This window comes from Atractosteus spatula, chromosome 16, assembly GCF_055471065.1.
Source record: "Atractosteus spatula isolate fAtrSpa1 chromosome 16, fAtrSpa1.hap1, whole genome shotgun sequence".
Taxonomy (NCBI): domain Eukaryota; kingdom Metazoa; phylum Chordata; class Actinopteri; order Semionotiformes; family Lepisosteidae; genus Atractosteus; species Atractosteus spatula.
The window spans coordinates 17,192,747-17,207,576 of NC_142721.1; the positions used below are offsets into that span (position 1 = coordinate 17,192,747).

A 14,830-nucleotide genomic window follows, 5' to 3' on the forward strand; every position below is an offset into this window, starting at 1 on the left:
ACACAGAGGAGCTCAGCTCTCACTCTCAGCAGGAGTGACACACACCCAGAGGAGCTCTGCTCTCAATCTCAGCAGCAGGAGTGACACACACAGAGGAGCTCAGCTCTCACTCTCAGCAGCAGGAGTGACACACACACAGAGGAGCCCAGCTCTCACTCTCAGCAGCAGGAGTGACACACACACACACACACACACACAGAGGAGCCCAGCACACTCTCAGCAGCAGGAGTGACACACAAACAGAGGAGCCAAGCTCTCACTCTCAGCTGCAGGAGTGACACACAGAGAGAAGCTCAGCTCTCACTCTCAGCAGCAGGAGTGACACACACACACACACAGAGGATCTCAGCTCTCACTCTCAGCAGGAGTGACACACACACAGAGGAGCTCTGCTCTCACTCTCAGCAGCAGGAGTGACACACACCCAGAGGAGCCCAGCTCTCACCCTCAGCAGCAGGAGTGATATGAACATACAGGAGTGCCCAGGCTCATTTCATACGGATTCTTTATTGGATCATGGACCAGGCAGGAGAGAGGAGGGAATAAGTACATTCTCGTGGCAGAGTGGGGGAGGGGCACTAGTTGCACAGGAGCAGGATTCCCAGAGCAGCTCCGGCTTCTGCTACAATCCCAGTCTCCCTGTCAGTCCTCCTCCTGAGGATCCGGAGCGCAGCTGTCCCAGGAGGAAGGCGAGAGGCCCAGGGGGTCCGCCAAACAGACTCCCGCCTCTCTCCTTCCCTCTGTGCTCGTATATTCCAGTAGCTCTCTTCCGTATCGCTACCGATGTGTCTGCTGACTCCGAGGACTCTGTTCCTCTCTGTACAGCGGCCTGAGAGGAGACCCTGTCCTTCCTCACACAGTCACACAGCCAGGTGGGCTTACAGGAGCCCTGGGGTCCACGCTCATGCGCCCTGGTCCAGCAGGGGGGGAGGGGGAGGGGGAGGGGGGGACCCCAGCTCCCCAGCTCCCCAGGAAACTCAGTCTGGCCCCGTTGGTCCGGAGCCGGATCAGAGCCCCAGAACCCCGGAGCCGGGCTGCCCGCGCCTCTCTGGGCTCGACCGACAGCGGCTGGACTCTGCGTCAGTGACTGTACAGACGCCATGGGCCCGGGCTGCAGGGAGAGCGATGCCACCTGGTGCGTGTGCCCGCGGGCTGCAGGAGAGAGATCCGTCAGCGGAGCATCCGCAGGGGTGCGGGACCATCGGCCGTCTCTGCAGGCGAACTATCAGTGTCCTGCGGTCAGAAGCAGCAGCCATAGGGGTGATCACTGTATAGTGTTCCAAGTCAGTAACTACAGCGGGGGGACGATGGCAGGAAACAGTCCAGAAGCAGGAACATTCTGGAGGGAAGCATCTATTGGGGACCACGGACTGAGTGTCGCACGTCCAGTCAGTGACTAGAGCATTCGTGATTGTATACAGCGTCTCTATGAGGTATGTCTACATGATCTCTCCAGTCCCTTCCTGGGGTGGGGCTTGGCGTGCACTGACAGCAGTTCCCCTCCAGGCCTGAGGGGGCAGTGTGCAGAGCTGCTCTCCCTCCCTATGAGCTTGATGCTCTGTCTGGAGCGACACCGGACTCGGACACCCACACAGCCCACACCACCCACACAGCCCACAGAAAGGAGTCTTGGCAGGAGACGTTGGCGGGAGGCTAGGACATTTTAAAAGGGGAGCTTTGACCTACAGAAACAAACCTGCCACCCCTGGCCCTGCTCCTTGCAGGTTGCTGCAGAATTTGAGGTGGACTCTGAGGAGCCACTGGAGTGCCAGGCAGGGACACCTGTCCTCTACAGCTCTCCCCCGGGCCAGCACACCTGTCCTCTACAGCTCTCACCTCCAGCACACCTGTCCTCTACAGCTCTCCCCCGGGCCAGCACACCTGTCCTCTACAGCTCTCACCTCCAGCACACCTGTCCTCTACAGCTCTCCCCCGGGCCAGCACACCTGTCCTCTACAGCTCTCCCCAGGGTCAGCACACCTGTCCTCTACAGCTCTCCCCTCCAGCACACCTGTCCTCTACAGCTCTCACCTCCAGCACACCTGTCCTCTACAGCTCTCCCCCGGGTCAGCACACCTGTCCTCTACAGCTCTCCCCCGGGTCAGCACACCTGTCCTCTACAGCTCTCCCCAGGGTCAGCACACCTGTCCTCTACAGCTCTCCCCAGGGTCAGCACACCTGTCCTCTACAGCTCTCCCCCGGGCCAGCACACCTGTCCTCTACAGCTCTCACCTCCAGCACACCTGTCCTCTACAGCTCTCCCCAGGGTCAGCACACCTGTCCTCTACAGCTCTCACCTCCAGCACACCTGTCCTCTACAGCTCTCACCTCCAGCTCACCTGTCCTCTACAGCTCTCGCCTCCAGCACACCTGTCCTCTACAGCTCTCCCCCGGGCCAGCACACCTGTCCTCTACAGCTCTCACCTCCAGCACACCTGTCCTCTACAGCTCTCCCCAGGGTCAGCACACCTGTCCTCTACAGCTCTCGCCTCCAGCACACCTGTCCTCTACAGCTCTCCCCCGGGCCAGCACACCTGTCCTCTACAGCTCTCCCCAGGGTCAGCACACCTGTCCTCTACAGCTCTCCCCTCCAGCACACCTGTCCTCTACAGCTCTCCCCTCCAGCACACCTGTCCTCTACAGCTCTCCCACGAGCCAGCACACCTGTCCTCTACAGCTCTCACCTCCAGCACACCTGTCCTCTACAGCTCTCCCCCAGGCCAGCACACCTGTCCTCTCACCTGGTTACACATTCAAACACTTTCAGCTCTGAAGCCCATCTGCACTCCGAACGAACCCCATCAAGACTCCTTCAGCCCAGAGCTACACACTCTGCCACTGTGAGGCAGCGTGGGGCAGCGCGATCTACAGCCGTGTCCCGATCAGTGTCCAGTATCAGCGCAGCAGCAGGTTGTCAGCTTTTTCAATAAAATCCCCCCAAACTCCCCACCCCGTGCCCCCCGAGCCCACCGCGGCCCGCGCCCAGTCAGTTCGGCACACCCCACCCCTGGAAACCCTCTGTGGAGACCAGTCCTTCCAGCCGCCGCGCCGGGGTGACCAGCAGGGCGGCGCCGCTACACCGCGGAGGACAGGGGGCGCTCGGGGGGCGCGGCCAGGCTGTCGGAGGGCGACAGGTCGTTGAGCTCGCCCGAGGAGGACAGGGGGAAGGAGGGCGAGAGGGAGATGCCGGAGGACGGGCCGGCCGAGCCCGCGAAGGTGCGGGGGGGCTTGGGCACCAGGTTGGGCTCCAGCGTGGCGCGGGCCAGCAGCCGGCGGTCCCCGGGCGGCTCCGAGCCGCGGCCCGACTCGGGCTCCTCGTCCGACAGCTCCAGCGGCGGGCTGCTGCGGTCCAGGCAGAAGAGGGCGTCGATGAACTGGGCGAACTCCAGCACGGCCTGGCTGGGGGGGCCCCCGTTGGGCAGGGGCAGGGGCAGGGACAGGGAGACCCCCGCCTGGTCCGCGCCTCCTGCCCAGCTGCCCCTCTGCCCCCGCCCCTCAGCCGCCCCGTGTCTGTGTGGGGGGGAGCCCCGGGGGCTGTAGACGGAGGGGAGCCCCGTCAGCGCCCTCCTGTGGCCCGGAGGGGTGTCGCCCTCGAGCGACGCAGTCTGCTGGGCTCCGGGCCCTGCCGGCGCGCGGGAGCAGGGCGCCCCCTGGTGGGGGGGCGGCGCGGCGCGGCCCTCCGGCGGGGGGGGCGGGCAGGGGTAGAAGCCGGGCCGGTACTGCCCTGCAGCGTCCTCGGGGGGGCTGTGGCACCCCGCCGGCGAGGGGGAGCAGGGCCCCAGCTGGCCGGCCCACGGGGGCCCGGGTTCGGGGGAGTGCTTGGACAGGCTGTCGGCCGCCAGCAGCTCGGTCCGCGAGCTGAGCGAGGGGTTCTCCTCCGGGATGGGGGCGTCCACGGGGAAGGGCAGCCCCCCCAGGCCGGGCGAGCCGCGCAGCGCGGCCGAGGAGCGCCGCGAGTCCAGGCTGTACAGCGACTCGGCGTCCGACAGGCTCTCCATCACCGCCAGCGGCGCGCGGCGCTCCCGCAGCTCCAGCGCCAGCCGGTCGCGCGCGCCCCGCAGCACGCCGGGCACGGGCACCGGCGGCGCCTCCGAGAAGCCCTCCAGGGAGATCTCCGACCGCGCACAGCTCCTGGAAGAGACGCAGGGGCAGAGGGAGAGGGGAGCCGGAGGGCAGAGGGGTTATATTACAGTCTACACGGATACAACACGCCAGGGACACGGATACCACACGGCAGGAGGGACAGGGATACGGAGCTGCAGCAGGGACACGGATTCGACATGGCAGGAGGGACACGGATACCACACGGCAGGGGGGACAGGGGTACGGCGCTGAGGGAGGGACTGGGACACGGAGCTGAGGGAGAGACGGGGGTACGGAGCTGCGGGAGGGACTGGGACACGGAGCTGCGGGAGGGACTGGGACACGGAGCTGAGGGAGGGACAGGGGTACGGAGCTGCGGGAGGGACTGGGACACGGAGCTGAGGGAGGGACTGGGACACGGAGCTGAGGGAGGGACAGGGGTACGGAGCTGCGGGAGGGACTGGGACACGGAGCTGCGGGAGGGACTGGGACACGGAGCTGAGGGAGGGACTGGGACACGGAGCTGAGGGAGGGACAGGGACACGGAGCTGAGGGAGGGACAGGGGTACGGAGCTGAGGGAGGGACAGGGGTACGGAGCTGAGGGAGGGACTGGGACACGGAGCTGCGGGAGGGACTGGGACACGGAGCTGAGGGAGGGACTGGGACACGGAGCTGAGGGAGGGACAGGGGTACGGAGCTGAGGGAGGGACAGGGGTACGGAGCTGAGGGAGGGACTGGGAGCTGGACAAGGGAGACAGAAGCTCAGGGAACAAGCAGCACTAACGAGCATCTCCACGCTGGGGGCAGACGGGAGGGAGAAATGGGAGACACAGACATAGTTAAACAGATACACAGGGAGGGAGAGATGGGAGACACAGACATGGTTAAACAGATAGACAGGCACTCCTGGAGTCACCCCGAAGCCAGCTGGGGACGGCCCAAGAGCACAGACTGACCGACAGGCAGGTGCACAGACTGACCGACACACAGGAAGGCAGACTAGCAGACCGACAGGCAGACAGACTGGCAGACAGACCGACCGACCGACCGACTGACAGGCAGACAGGCAGGCAGGCAGGCAGGCAGGCACAAGGACAGAAGAACAGACAGAGTAGAGCACACGCACCCACAGACACAGGGGCAGATGTTATGCAGACACAGAGACTGACCGAACACTGCTGTTCCGACGATGCTGCTGGGGGGATGACGGTTCGGACAAGTTGGGGGGACCCAGGAATGTCATCTCGGGGTTCAGGTCAACCTCAGTGGGGCTCACCATGATCTTGGCAGCAGAGAGGAGTGCAGTCTTCCCTTTATTATAGTTCTCTAGCACCTGGAGAGAGAGGGAGAGTGAAAGAGTGAGAAAGCACACTACCTGGACAGACTGTCACTGCAGACCCTGTCTGTACACACCTGGACAGACTCTCACACACCTGGACAAACTCTCACTGCAGACCCTGTCCGTACACAACTGGACAGCCTCTCACACACCTGGACAGACTGTCACTGCAGACCCTGTCTGTACACACCTGGACAGACTCTCACACACCTGGACAAACTCTCACTGCAGACCCTGTCCGTACACACCTGGACAGCCTCTCACACACCTGGACAGACTGTCACTGCAGACCCTGTCTGTACACACCTGGACAGACTCTCACACACCTGGACAGACTGTCACTGCAGACCCTGTCTGTACACACCTGGACAGACTCTCACACACCTGGACAGACTGTCACTGCAGACCCTGTCTGTACACACCTGGACAGCCTCTCACACACCTGGACAGACTGTCACTGCAGACCCTGTCTGTACACACCTGGACAGACTCTCACTGCAGACCTTATAAGCCTGTTTATACACATACATACTGCAGGACTGATCACACTGAGACCAGTACCACAGCACCCGGGTCAGACTGAGACCAGGCCTGTAGAGAGGTTGCGCTGTTGTGACAGAAGGGATGTCGAGCTTCAGTGCGGGACGTCATCGGATCAGGACTCAAACCCAGACAACAGGACGAGGAACAGAGGACAGACTCCAACAGCTTTATTATTGACAGCAGGCAGGTGTTACAAGTGGAAACATTAAGAGACACAGTGTCTCTCAGGGACTGTCCAGTGTGATCTCAGTCACAGGAGGGGAGAGAGAGAGAGAGACAGCCTGAGGACCAGTGAGCCTGTCTCCCAATAATGCTCCATCTGTCTACAGTACATGTAAATATTTTATGATATGTCTTTGTTGTAAATGTCTGTAATATGTCTATAGATTTCATTTTACTTTTATTTTTGTTTTGTTTCACTTTATTTTTATTATTTTTATTTGCTTTGGCAACACTGATTCATACTAATAAAGCACTCTGAATTGAAAAATTGAATTGACAGGCGGGGGGGGAGGGGGGAGAGAGAGACAGGCAGGGGAGAGAGAGAGAGAGAGACAGGCAGTGGGGCAGACTGGAGACTGACTCAGAGTGACTGTGGCTCAGAGGGCCGCTCTCTGTGCTCTCAGGGGCCCGGAGATCCAGCAGGCTGCGGGGCGAGGACGCGGGGGTCAGCTGAGAGCTGCCTGCCCGCTCCGGGTTCGAGGAGTCACTCTCTATCTGGGATCGGTGGGCAGGATCTGACATGTGTGAGCCAGAGGTCCCAGAGATCCCGAAGATCTGATCCCGCAGGGAGGCGCGGGGGGGGGGGGGGGGTTGGTAGCCGGGCAACGGTGGGGATCCCAGGGGTCCAGGGTTCGAGAGAGCTGCTCTCAGCTGCTGAAGGCCACAGGGTCCCTCTGGGCTGCAGTGGGGGAGCAGCTGTCTGGGCCAGTCGAGCCCGTGTCACACACAGACTCTGGTACCACACACTCTGCCTCTCTCTGCTCTGTACTGGAAGCACTGGTTTCCAGTAAGAACACCTCCATCACCTGTAGAGACATCAGCACGTGGCGTCAGACACACGACACTCAGACAGACAGACAGACAGACAGACACTCGGGCCACAGACAGATGGACCTATGGACAGACCCACGGAGAGACAGACGGACCCACAGATCCACAGACAGGCAGGCAGACCGACCCTCAGAGGGGCAGAGACACTGACTAATGACCCTGCTGACTCACACAGACTCACACAGACTCACAGCACTAAAACCACTGCAGCTGTGACTCTCCCACCATCTGGTCCACCACACAACAGCAGAGTCCAGCAGAGTTCTTCTGAGCCAAGAAGGTCCGGTCAAGACCAGCAGAGTCCAGCGCCACCCAGCCGAGTTCATCCGAGCCAAGCAGGGTCCGGCAGGGCCCGGCACGGTCCAGTCATGGCCAGCAAGACACTCGACCTCAGGTCCGAGCGCTGCATTCATTGTCTCCTCCTCCTCCTCCTCCTCACTGACCGCACAGGTACAGCCAGCAGTCTGATCCGCGGCAGGCCGCCCTGGCACCAGGACAAGCCCGGACCGCAGCAGGAATCTGGTCCCACTCTGAACCCAGTCCAGGGGAAACTACAGCCCCCCCCCCTGCCCCAGCCCTCCTGCCCTCCTGCCCTCCTGCCCCCCTGCCCCCCTGCCCCCCTGCCCCGGTCAGCTGCCCCAACCTTGTAGAGTCCCTCCATCACGACGTGTGGCAGGTGCTCGTTCAGCATGGCGGGAGAGATGATGACCTCGTCGAACGCCCGGTTATCACCCCACAGCGCAGAGTAGGTGGGGTCCTCCTGGCCACAGCACCTGCGGAGAGAGAGACAGGTTCACTGCTGCTGCAGAGAGAGAGTGAGAGAGACAGGTTCACTACTCCTGCAGAGGGAGAGAAAGAGAGACAGGTTCACTCCTAATAATAATAATAATAATAATAATAATAATACAGTGTGTGATCTCCTGTCATAGTCTAAGTGAGTGGTGAGTGGTGTCCCACACTGACAGGCTGGAGGAACTGAGTCTCTTTAGTCTGAAGGGAGTGTCCCACACTGACAGGCTGGAGGAACTGAGTCTCTTTAGTCTGTAGACCCCTCTGTCCTCACCAGCTCTCCGGGGGGTGGTTGTGCACGACGTGGATGATACGGCCGGGGGGGTACAGCGGGGTGCTGGCGGACAGTGCAATGCTGAGATCGCTGGGGTGGAGCCACTGCCCGGAGCTGGGGACAGAGGTCACCGTGGGGTCATCATCGTTGGGCAGCTCCGACTTGGGGATACACTTTGTTCCCCCCATAATAATCCTCCACTGAGCAAAGGAGAGAGGAGCAGAGAGGGAGACTGTGAGAGCAGCCTGCACAGTGCAAGACGGACACGCTAAACGCATTACACACGCCAAACACACGCCAAACACACGCCAAACACACGCCAAACAGAGCTCTCCCAGCAAAAACACACCGAGTGCGACTCTCCTGCCAGGGGCGTGACCTCACACTGACAACACCGTACTGGAAGCAAACTGCTCAACAAACTGCAACAACATAACACTGCCCACCTTTGGCTTGTTGCTTTTCTGCAGGACCTCCAGCAGGTGGCGACGGAACCCCTCCAGCTGAGAGAGGCCGATCCTGTCGGGCAGAGAGCAAACACAGGTGAACACACACACACACACCACACACACCTGCCCACAGACACACACACCACACACAACTGCCCATAGACACCTGCGCTCAGACACACACAGCAAACACAGGTGAACGTGAACACCCACACCCACACCCACACCCACACCCACACCCACACCCACACCCACACCCACACCCACACCCACACTCACACTCACACTCACACTCACACTCACACTCACACTCACACTCACACCCACACCCACACCCACACCCACACCCACACTCACACTCACACTCACACTCACACCCACACCCACACCCACACCCACACCCACACAAGGAGACTGGCACTGTGGCACTGACCTGGGTACCAGATCCTTCCCCAGAACCACTGAGGTGACAAACTCCTTCGAATACTCCATTGCATCCTCACTGTGAGGCAGAGAGAGAGACAGGTGAGCACGGTGACAGACATGCCTCTGTCCTTTCTCTGTCTGTCCCCAGGCTACCTCTCTCTCTCTCTCAGTCTGTCCCCAGGCTACCTCTCTCTCTCTCTCAGTCTGTCCCCAGTCTGTCTCTCTCTCACTGTCCATCTCCAGTCTCTCTCTCTTTCTCTGTCTGTCCCCAGGCTACCTCCCTCTCTCAGCCCATCCCCAGTCTGTCTCTCTCTCACTGTCCCTCCCCAGTCAGTCTCTCTTTCCCTATTTTTTTTTCTGTCCCCAGTGTGTCTCTCTCTCCCTGTCTCCGTTTCAGTCTGTCCCCAGTCTGTCTCTCCCCGTCTCTCTCTGTGCGTCCCCAGTCGGTCTCTCTCTCTCTGTCTGTCTGTCCCAAGTGTGTCTCTCTTCCTGTCTCCGTCTTGGTATCCCCAGTCTGTCTCTCCCTCCCTGTCTCTCTGTGCATCCCCAGTCTAACTGTCCCCAGTCTGTCTCTCTCTCTGCCTGTCCCAAGTCTGTCGCTCCGTCTCTCTCTCTCACTGTCCCTCCCCAGTCTGTCTCTCACTCCCTATTTCACTTTGTCTGTCCCCAGTCTGTCTCAGCCCGTCCCTGGTCCCTCTCAGTCTATGTCCGGAAAAGAGCCCCTCTGCTGACCCCACCTGAGCAGCCCCCCGGGGGGAGAGTAGGAGTAGCAGTGCAGCGTGGGATACTGGGGCCGCAGCAGGAAGGACAGGATGGCTGCAGTTCCTGCGCCCAGAGAGTGACCAACGACCACAAGGCCATAGTGCTTCGTCCCCCTGACCTGCCCGACACACAGCAGAGACAGGCTCATCAGCACACCAGAAAGAGCAGCGCGCAGCGAGACAAACACACACTCTCTCACACTCAGTACCAGATCTCTGCCGAACGCCTGGGACAAAATCATTTCTGTCTCCAGCTTCTTCTTAATGTACTCTGCTGAGTACACCATCCCCTAGAGAGACAGAGACAGCTGTTACTATAGACACTAACTGGGCACCACAGTACATTAAAACTGCACTGAGAGAGAGGGGTTAATACAGACACACTGACTGGACACTCCAGTACATTAACACTGCACTGAGAGAGAGGGGTTAATACAGACACACTGACTGGACACTCCAGTACATGAACACTGCACTGAGAGAGAGGGGTTAATACAGACACACTGACTGGACACACCAGTACAGTAACACTGCACTGAGAGAGAGGGGTTAATACAGACACACTGACTGGACACTCCAGTACATTAACACTGCACTGAGAGAGAGAGAGGGGTTAATACAGACACACTGACTGGACACTCCAGTACATTAACACTGCACTGAGAGAGAGGGGTTAATACAGACACACTGACTGGACACTCCAGTACATGAACACTGCACTGAGAGAGAGGGGTTAATATAGACACACTAACTGGACACTCCAGTACATGAACACTGCACTGAGAGAGAGCTGTTAATACAGACACACTAACTGGACACTCCAGTACACTAACACTGCACTGAGAGAGAGAGGGGTTAATACAGACACACTGACTGGACACTCCAGTACACTAACACTGCACTGAGAGAGAGGGGTTAATACAGACACACTGACTGGACACTCCAGTACATTAACACTGCACTGAGAGAGAGAGGGGTTAATACAGACACACTGACTGGACACTCCAGTACACTAACACTGCACTGAGAGAGAGGGGTTAATACAGACACACTGACTGGACACTCCAGTACATTAACACTGCACTGAGAGAGAGAGGGGTTAATACAGACACACTGACTGGACACTCCAGTACATTAACACTGCACTGAGAGAGAGGGGTTAATACAGACACACTGACTGGACACTCCAGTACATTAACACTGCACTGAGAGAGAGGGGTTCATACAGACACACTGACTGGACACTCCAGTACATTAACACTGCACTGAGAGAGAGGGGTTAATACAGACACACTGACTGGACACTCCAGTACATTAACACTGCACTGAGAGAGAGAGGGGTTAATACAGACACACTGACTGGACACTCCAGTACATTAACACTGCACTGAGAGAGAGGGGTTCATACAGACACACTGACTGGACACTCCAGTACACTAACACTGCACTGAGAGAGAGGGGTTAATACAGACACACTGACTGGACACTCCAGTACATTAACACTGCACTGAGAGAGAGGGGTTAATACAGACACACTGACTGGACACTCCAGTACATTAACACTGCACTGAGAGAGAGGGGTTAATACAGACACACTGACTGGACACTCCAGTACATTAACACTGCACTGAGAGAGAGGGGTTCATACAGACACACTGACTGGACACTCCAGTACATTAACACTGCACTGAGAGAGAGGGGTTCATACAGACACACTGACTGGACACTCCAGTACATTAACACTGCACTGAGAGAGAGGGGTTCATACAGACACACAGAGGGGAAACAGGGAGGTCTAGTGATTCACTCAGGGAGGACAGAGGCAGAGTCAGGAGGTACTCGAACCTGGGACCCTCCCGATCACAAGGCCTGAATCTTAAGCAGTGGACAAACTCGGGCTGACCGATCCCCACCTTGTGTCCCAGCCAGATGCCGTGCTGGCGTTCGACTGGGAGCCTCTCGGCATCGCCTGCGAGGTCGGTCAGCGCGTCCTGAGGGCGAGAGAGAGAGAGGGGTTACAGTGTCAGCTCAGTGAGAGTGTCCGTGTGTCGGTCAGTGAGAGTGTCCGTGAGTCGGACAGTGAGAGTGTCGGTCAGTGAGAGTATCCGTGTGTCGGTCAGTGGGAGTGTCGGTCAGTGAGAGTGTCGGACAGCGAGAGTGTCCGTGTGTCGGTCAGTGAGAGTGTCGGTCAGTGAGGGTGTCCGTGTGTCGGTCAGTGAGGGTGTCGGTCAGTGAGAGTGTCCGTGTGTCGGTCAGTGAGAGTGTCGGTCAGTGAGAGTGTCCGTGTGTCGGTCAGTGAGGGTGTCGGTCAGTGAGAGTGTCCGTGTGTCGGTCAGTGAGAGTGTCGGTCAGTGAGAGTGTCCGTGTGTCGGTCAGTGAGGGTGTCGGTCAGTGAGAGTGTCCGTGTGTCGGTCAGTGAGAGTGTCGGTCAGTGAGAGTGTCCGTGTGTCGGTCAGTGAGAGTGTCGGTCAGTGAGAGTGTCCGTGTGTCGGTCAGTGAGGGTGTCGGTCAGTGAGAGTGTCCGTGTGTCGGTCAGTGAGAGTGTCGGTCAGTGAGTGTGTCCGTGTGTCGGTCAGTGAGGGTGTCGGACAGTGGGAGTGTCGGACAGTGGGAGTGTCAGTGTGTCGGTCAGTGAGAGTGTCGGACAGCGAGAGTGTCCGTGTGTCGGTCAGTGAGAGTGTCGGTCAGTGAGGGTGTCCGTGTGTCGGTCAGTGAGGGTGTCGGTCAGTGAGGGTGTCCGTGTGTCGGTCAGTGAGAGTGTCGGTCAGTGAGGGTGTCGGACAGCGAGGGTGTCCGTGTGTCGGACAGTGAGGGTGTCGGACAGTGGGAGTGTCGGTCAGTGAGAGTGTCGGTCAGTGAGAGTGTCCGTGTGTCGGTCAGTGAGGGTGTCGGTCAGTGAGAGTGTCCGTGTGTCGGTCAGTGAGAGTGTCGGTCAGTGAGAGTGTCCGTGTGTCGGTCAGTGAGGGTGTCGGTCAGTGAGAGTGTCCGTGTGTCGGTCAGTGAGAGTGTCGGTCAGTGAGGGTGTCGGACAGTGAGGGTGTCTGTGTGTCGGTCAGTGAGGGTGTCGGACAGTGAGAGTGTCCGTGCGTCGGTCAGTGAGGGTGTCGGTCAGTGAGTGTGTCCGTGTGTCGGTCAGTGAGGGTGTCGGTCAGTGGGAGTGTCGGACAGTGGGAGTGTCAGTGTGTCGGTCAGTGAGAGTGTCGGACAGCGAGAGTGTCCGTGTGTCGGTCAGTGAGAGTGTCGGTCAGTGAGGGTGTCCGTGTGTCGGTCAGTGAGGGTGTCGGTCAGTGAGGGTGTCCGTGTGTCGGTCAGTGAGAGTGTCGGTCAGTGAGGGTGTCGGACAGCGAGGGTGTCCGTGTGTCGGACAGTGAGGGTGTCGGACAGTGGGAGTGTCGGACAGTGGGAGTGTCAGTGTGTCGGTCAGTGAGGGTGTCGGACAGTGAGGGTGTCCGTGTGTCGGACAGTGAGGGTGTCGGACAGTGAGAGTGTCCGTGCGTCGGTCAGTGAGGGTGTCGGTCAGTGAGTGTGTCCGTGTGTCGGTCAGTGAGGGTGTCGGTGTGTCGGACAGTGAGGGTGTCAGTCAGTGAGGTTGTCCGCGTGTCTGTCAGTGAGAGTGTCCGCATGTCGGACAGTGAGGGTGTCCGTGTGTCGGACAGTGAGGGTGTCGGTCAGTGAGAGTGTCCGTGTGTCGGACAGTGAGGGTGTCCATGTGTCGGACAGTGAGGGTGTCCATGTGTCGGACAGTGAGGGTGTCGGTCAGTGAGAGTGTCCGTGTGTCGGACAGTGAGGGTGTCGGTCAGTGAGGCTGTCCGTGTGTCGGTCAGTGAGAGTGTCCGTGTGTCGGACAGTGAGGGTGTCGGTCAGTGAGAGTGTCCGTGTGTCGGACAGTGAGGGTGTCCGTGTGTCGGACAGTCAGCAAGTCGGACAGTGAGGGTGTCCGTGTGTCGGACAGTGAGGGTGTTGGTCAGTGAGGGTGTCCGTGTGTCGGTCAGTGAGGGTGTCGGTCAGCGAGGGTGTCGGTCAGCGAGGGTGTCCGTGTGTCGGTCAGTGAGAGTGTCGGACAGTGAGGGTGTCCGTGTGTCGGTCAGCGAGGGTGTCCGTGTGTCGGTCAGTGAGGGTGTCGGTCAGTGAGAGTGTCCGTGTGTCGGTCAGTGAGGGTGTCCATGTGTCGGTCAGTGAAGGTGTCGGTCAGTGAGGGTGTCAGTCAGTGAGGGTGTCCGTGTGTCGGTCAGTGAGGGTGTCGGTCAGTGAGGGTGTCCGTGTGTCAGTCAGTGAGAGTGTCCGTGTGTCAGTCAGTGAGGGTGTCGGTCATTGAGGGTGTCAGTGTTTCGGTCAGTGAAGGTGTCGGTCAGTGAGGGTGTACGTGTGTCGGTCAGTGAGGGTGTCGGTCAGTGAGAGTGTCCGTGTGTCGGTTAGTGAGGGTGTCGGTCAGTGAGGGTGTCCGGGTGTCGGTCAGTGGGAGTGTCGGACAGTGAGAGTGTCCGTGTGTCGGACAGTGAGGGTGTCGGTCAGTGAGGGTGTCAGTGTGTCGGACAGTGAGGGTGTCGGTCAGTGAGGGTGTACGTGTGTCGGTCAGTGAGGGTGTCGGTCAGTGAGAGTGTCGGTCAGTGAGGGTGTCCGTGTGTCGGACAGTGAGGGTGTCGGTGTGTCGGACAGTGAGGGTGTCGGTCAGTGAGGGTGTCCGTGTGTCGGTCAGTGAGGGTGTCGGTCAGTGAGGGTGTCAGTGTGTCGGTCAGTGAGGGTGTCGGTCAGTAAGGGTGTCCGTGTGTCGGTTAGTGAGAGTGTCAGTGTGTCGGTCAGTGAGAGTGTCCGTGTGTCGGTCAGTGAGGGTGTCGGTCAGTGAGGGTGTCCGTGTGTCGGTTAGTGAGAGTGTCCGTGTGTCGGACAGTGAGGGTGTCGGTCAGTGAGGGTGTCGGTGTGTCGGTCAGTGAGGGTGTCGGTCAGTGAGGGTGTCCGTGTGTCGGTTAGTGAGGGTGTCAGTGTGTCGGTCAGTGAGGGTGTCGGTCAGTGAGGGTGTCAGGGTGTCTGACAGTGAGAGTGTCGGTCAGTGAGGGTGTCCGTGTGTCGGTCAGTGAGAGTGTCGGTCAGTGAGGGTGTCCGTGTGTCGGTCAG

At 59.3% G+C, this 14,830-nt stretch overlaps 1 protein-coding gene across 12 annotated transcripts in view; it reads right to left on the reverse strand.

Annotated features, from left to right (window-relative positions):
* Nucleotides 1-491: 491 nt before the first annotated feature.
* dagla (diacylglycerol lipase, alpha) overlaps nt 492-14,830 on the reverse strand; it is a 58,566-nt gene continuing 44,227 nt past the window's right edge. For 3 of the 12 annotated variants that reach the window (XM_088934703.1, XM_088934704.1, XM_088934705.1), the window contains 9 exons: nt 11,632-11,709; nt 9,928-10,008; nt 9,695-9,837; nt 8,965-9,033; nt 8,529-8,601; nt 8,083-8,282; nt 7,663-7,792; nt 5,254-5,417; nt 492-4,131 (listed from right to left, as the gene is read on the reverse strand). In XM_088934703.1, the coding sequence (XP_088790829.1) occupies nt 3,075-4,131; nt 5,254-5,417; nt 7,663-7,792; nt 8,083-8,282; nt 8,529-8,601; nt 8,965-9,033; nt 9,695-9,837; nt 9,928-10,008; nt 11,632-11,709 (1,995 nt within the window). In that variant the 3' untranslated portion in view covers nt 492-3,074. The remainder of the gene's footprint in view (nt 4,132-5,253; nt 5,418-7,662; nt 7,793-8,082; nt 8,283-8,528; nt 8,602-8,964; nt 9,034-9,694; nt 9,838-9,927; nt 10,009-11,631; nt 11,710-14,830) is intronic. The other 9 variants (XR_016094303.1, XR_016094306.1, XR_016094301.1 and 6 more) reach the window with 9 other exon arrangements.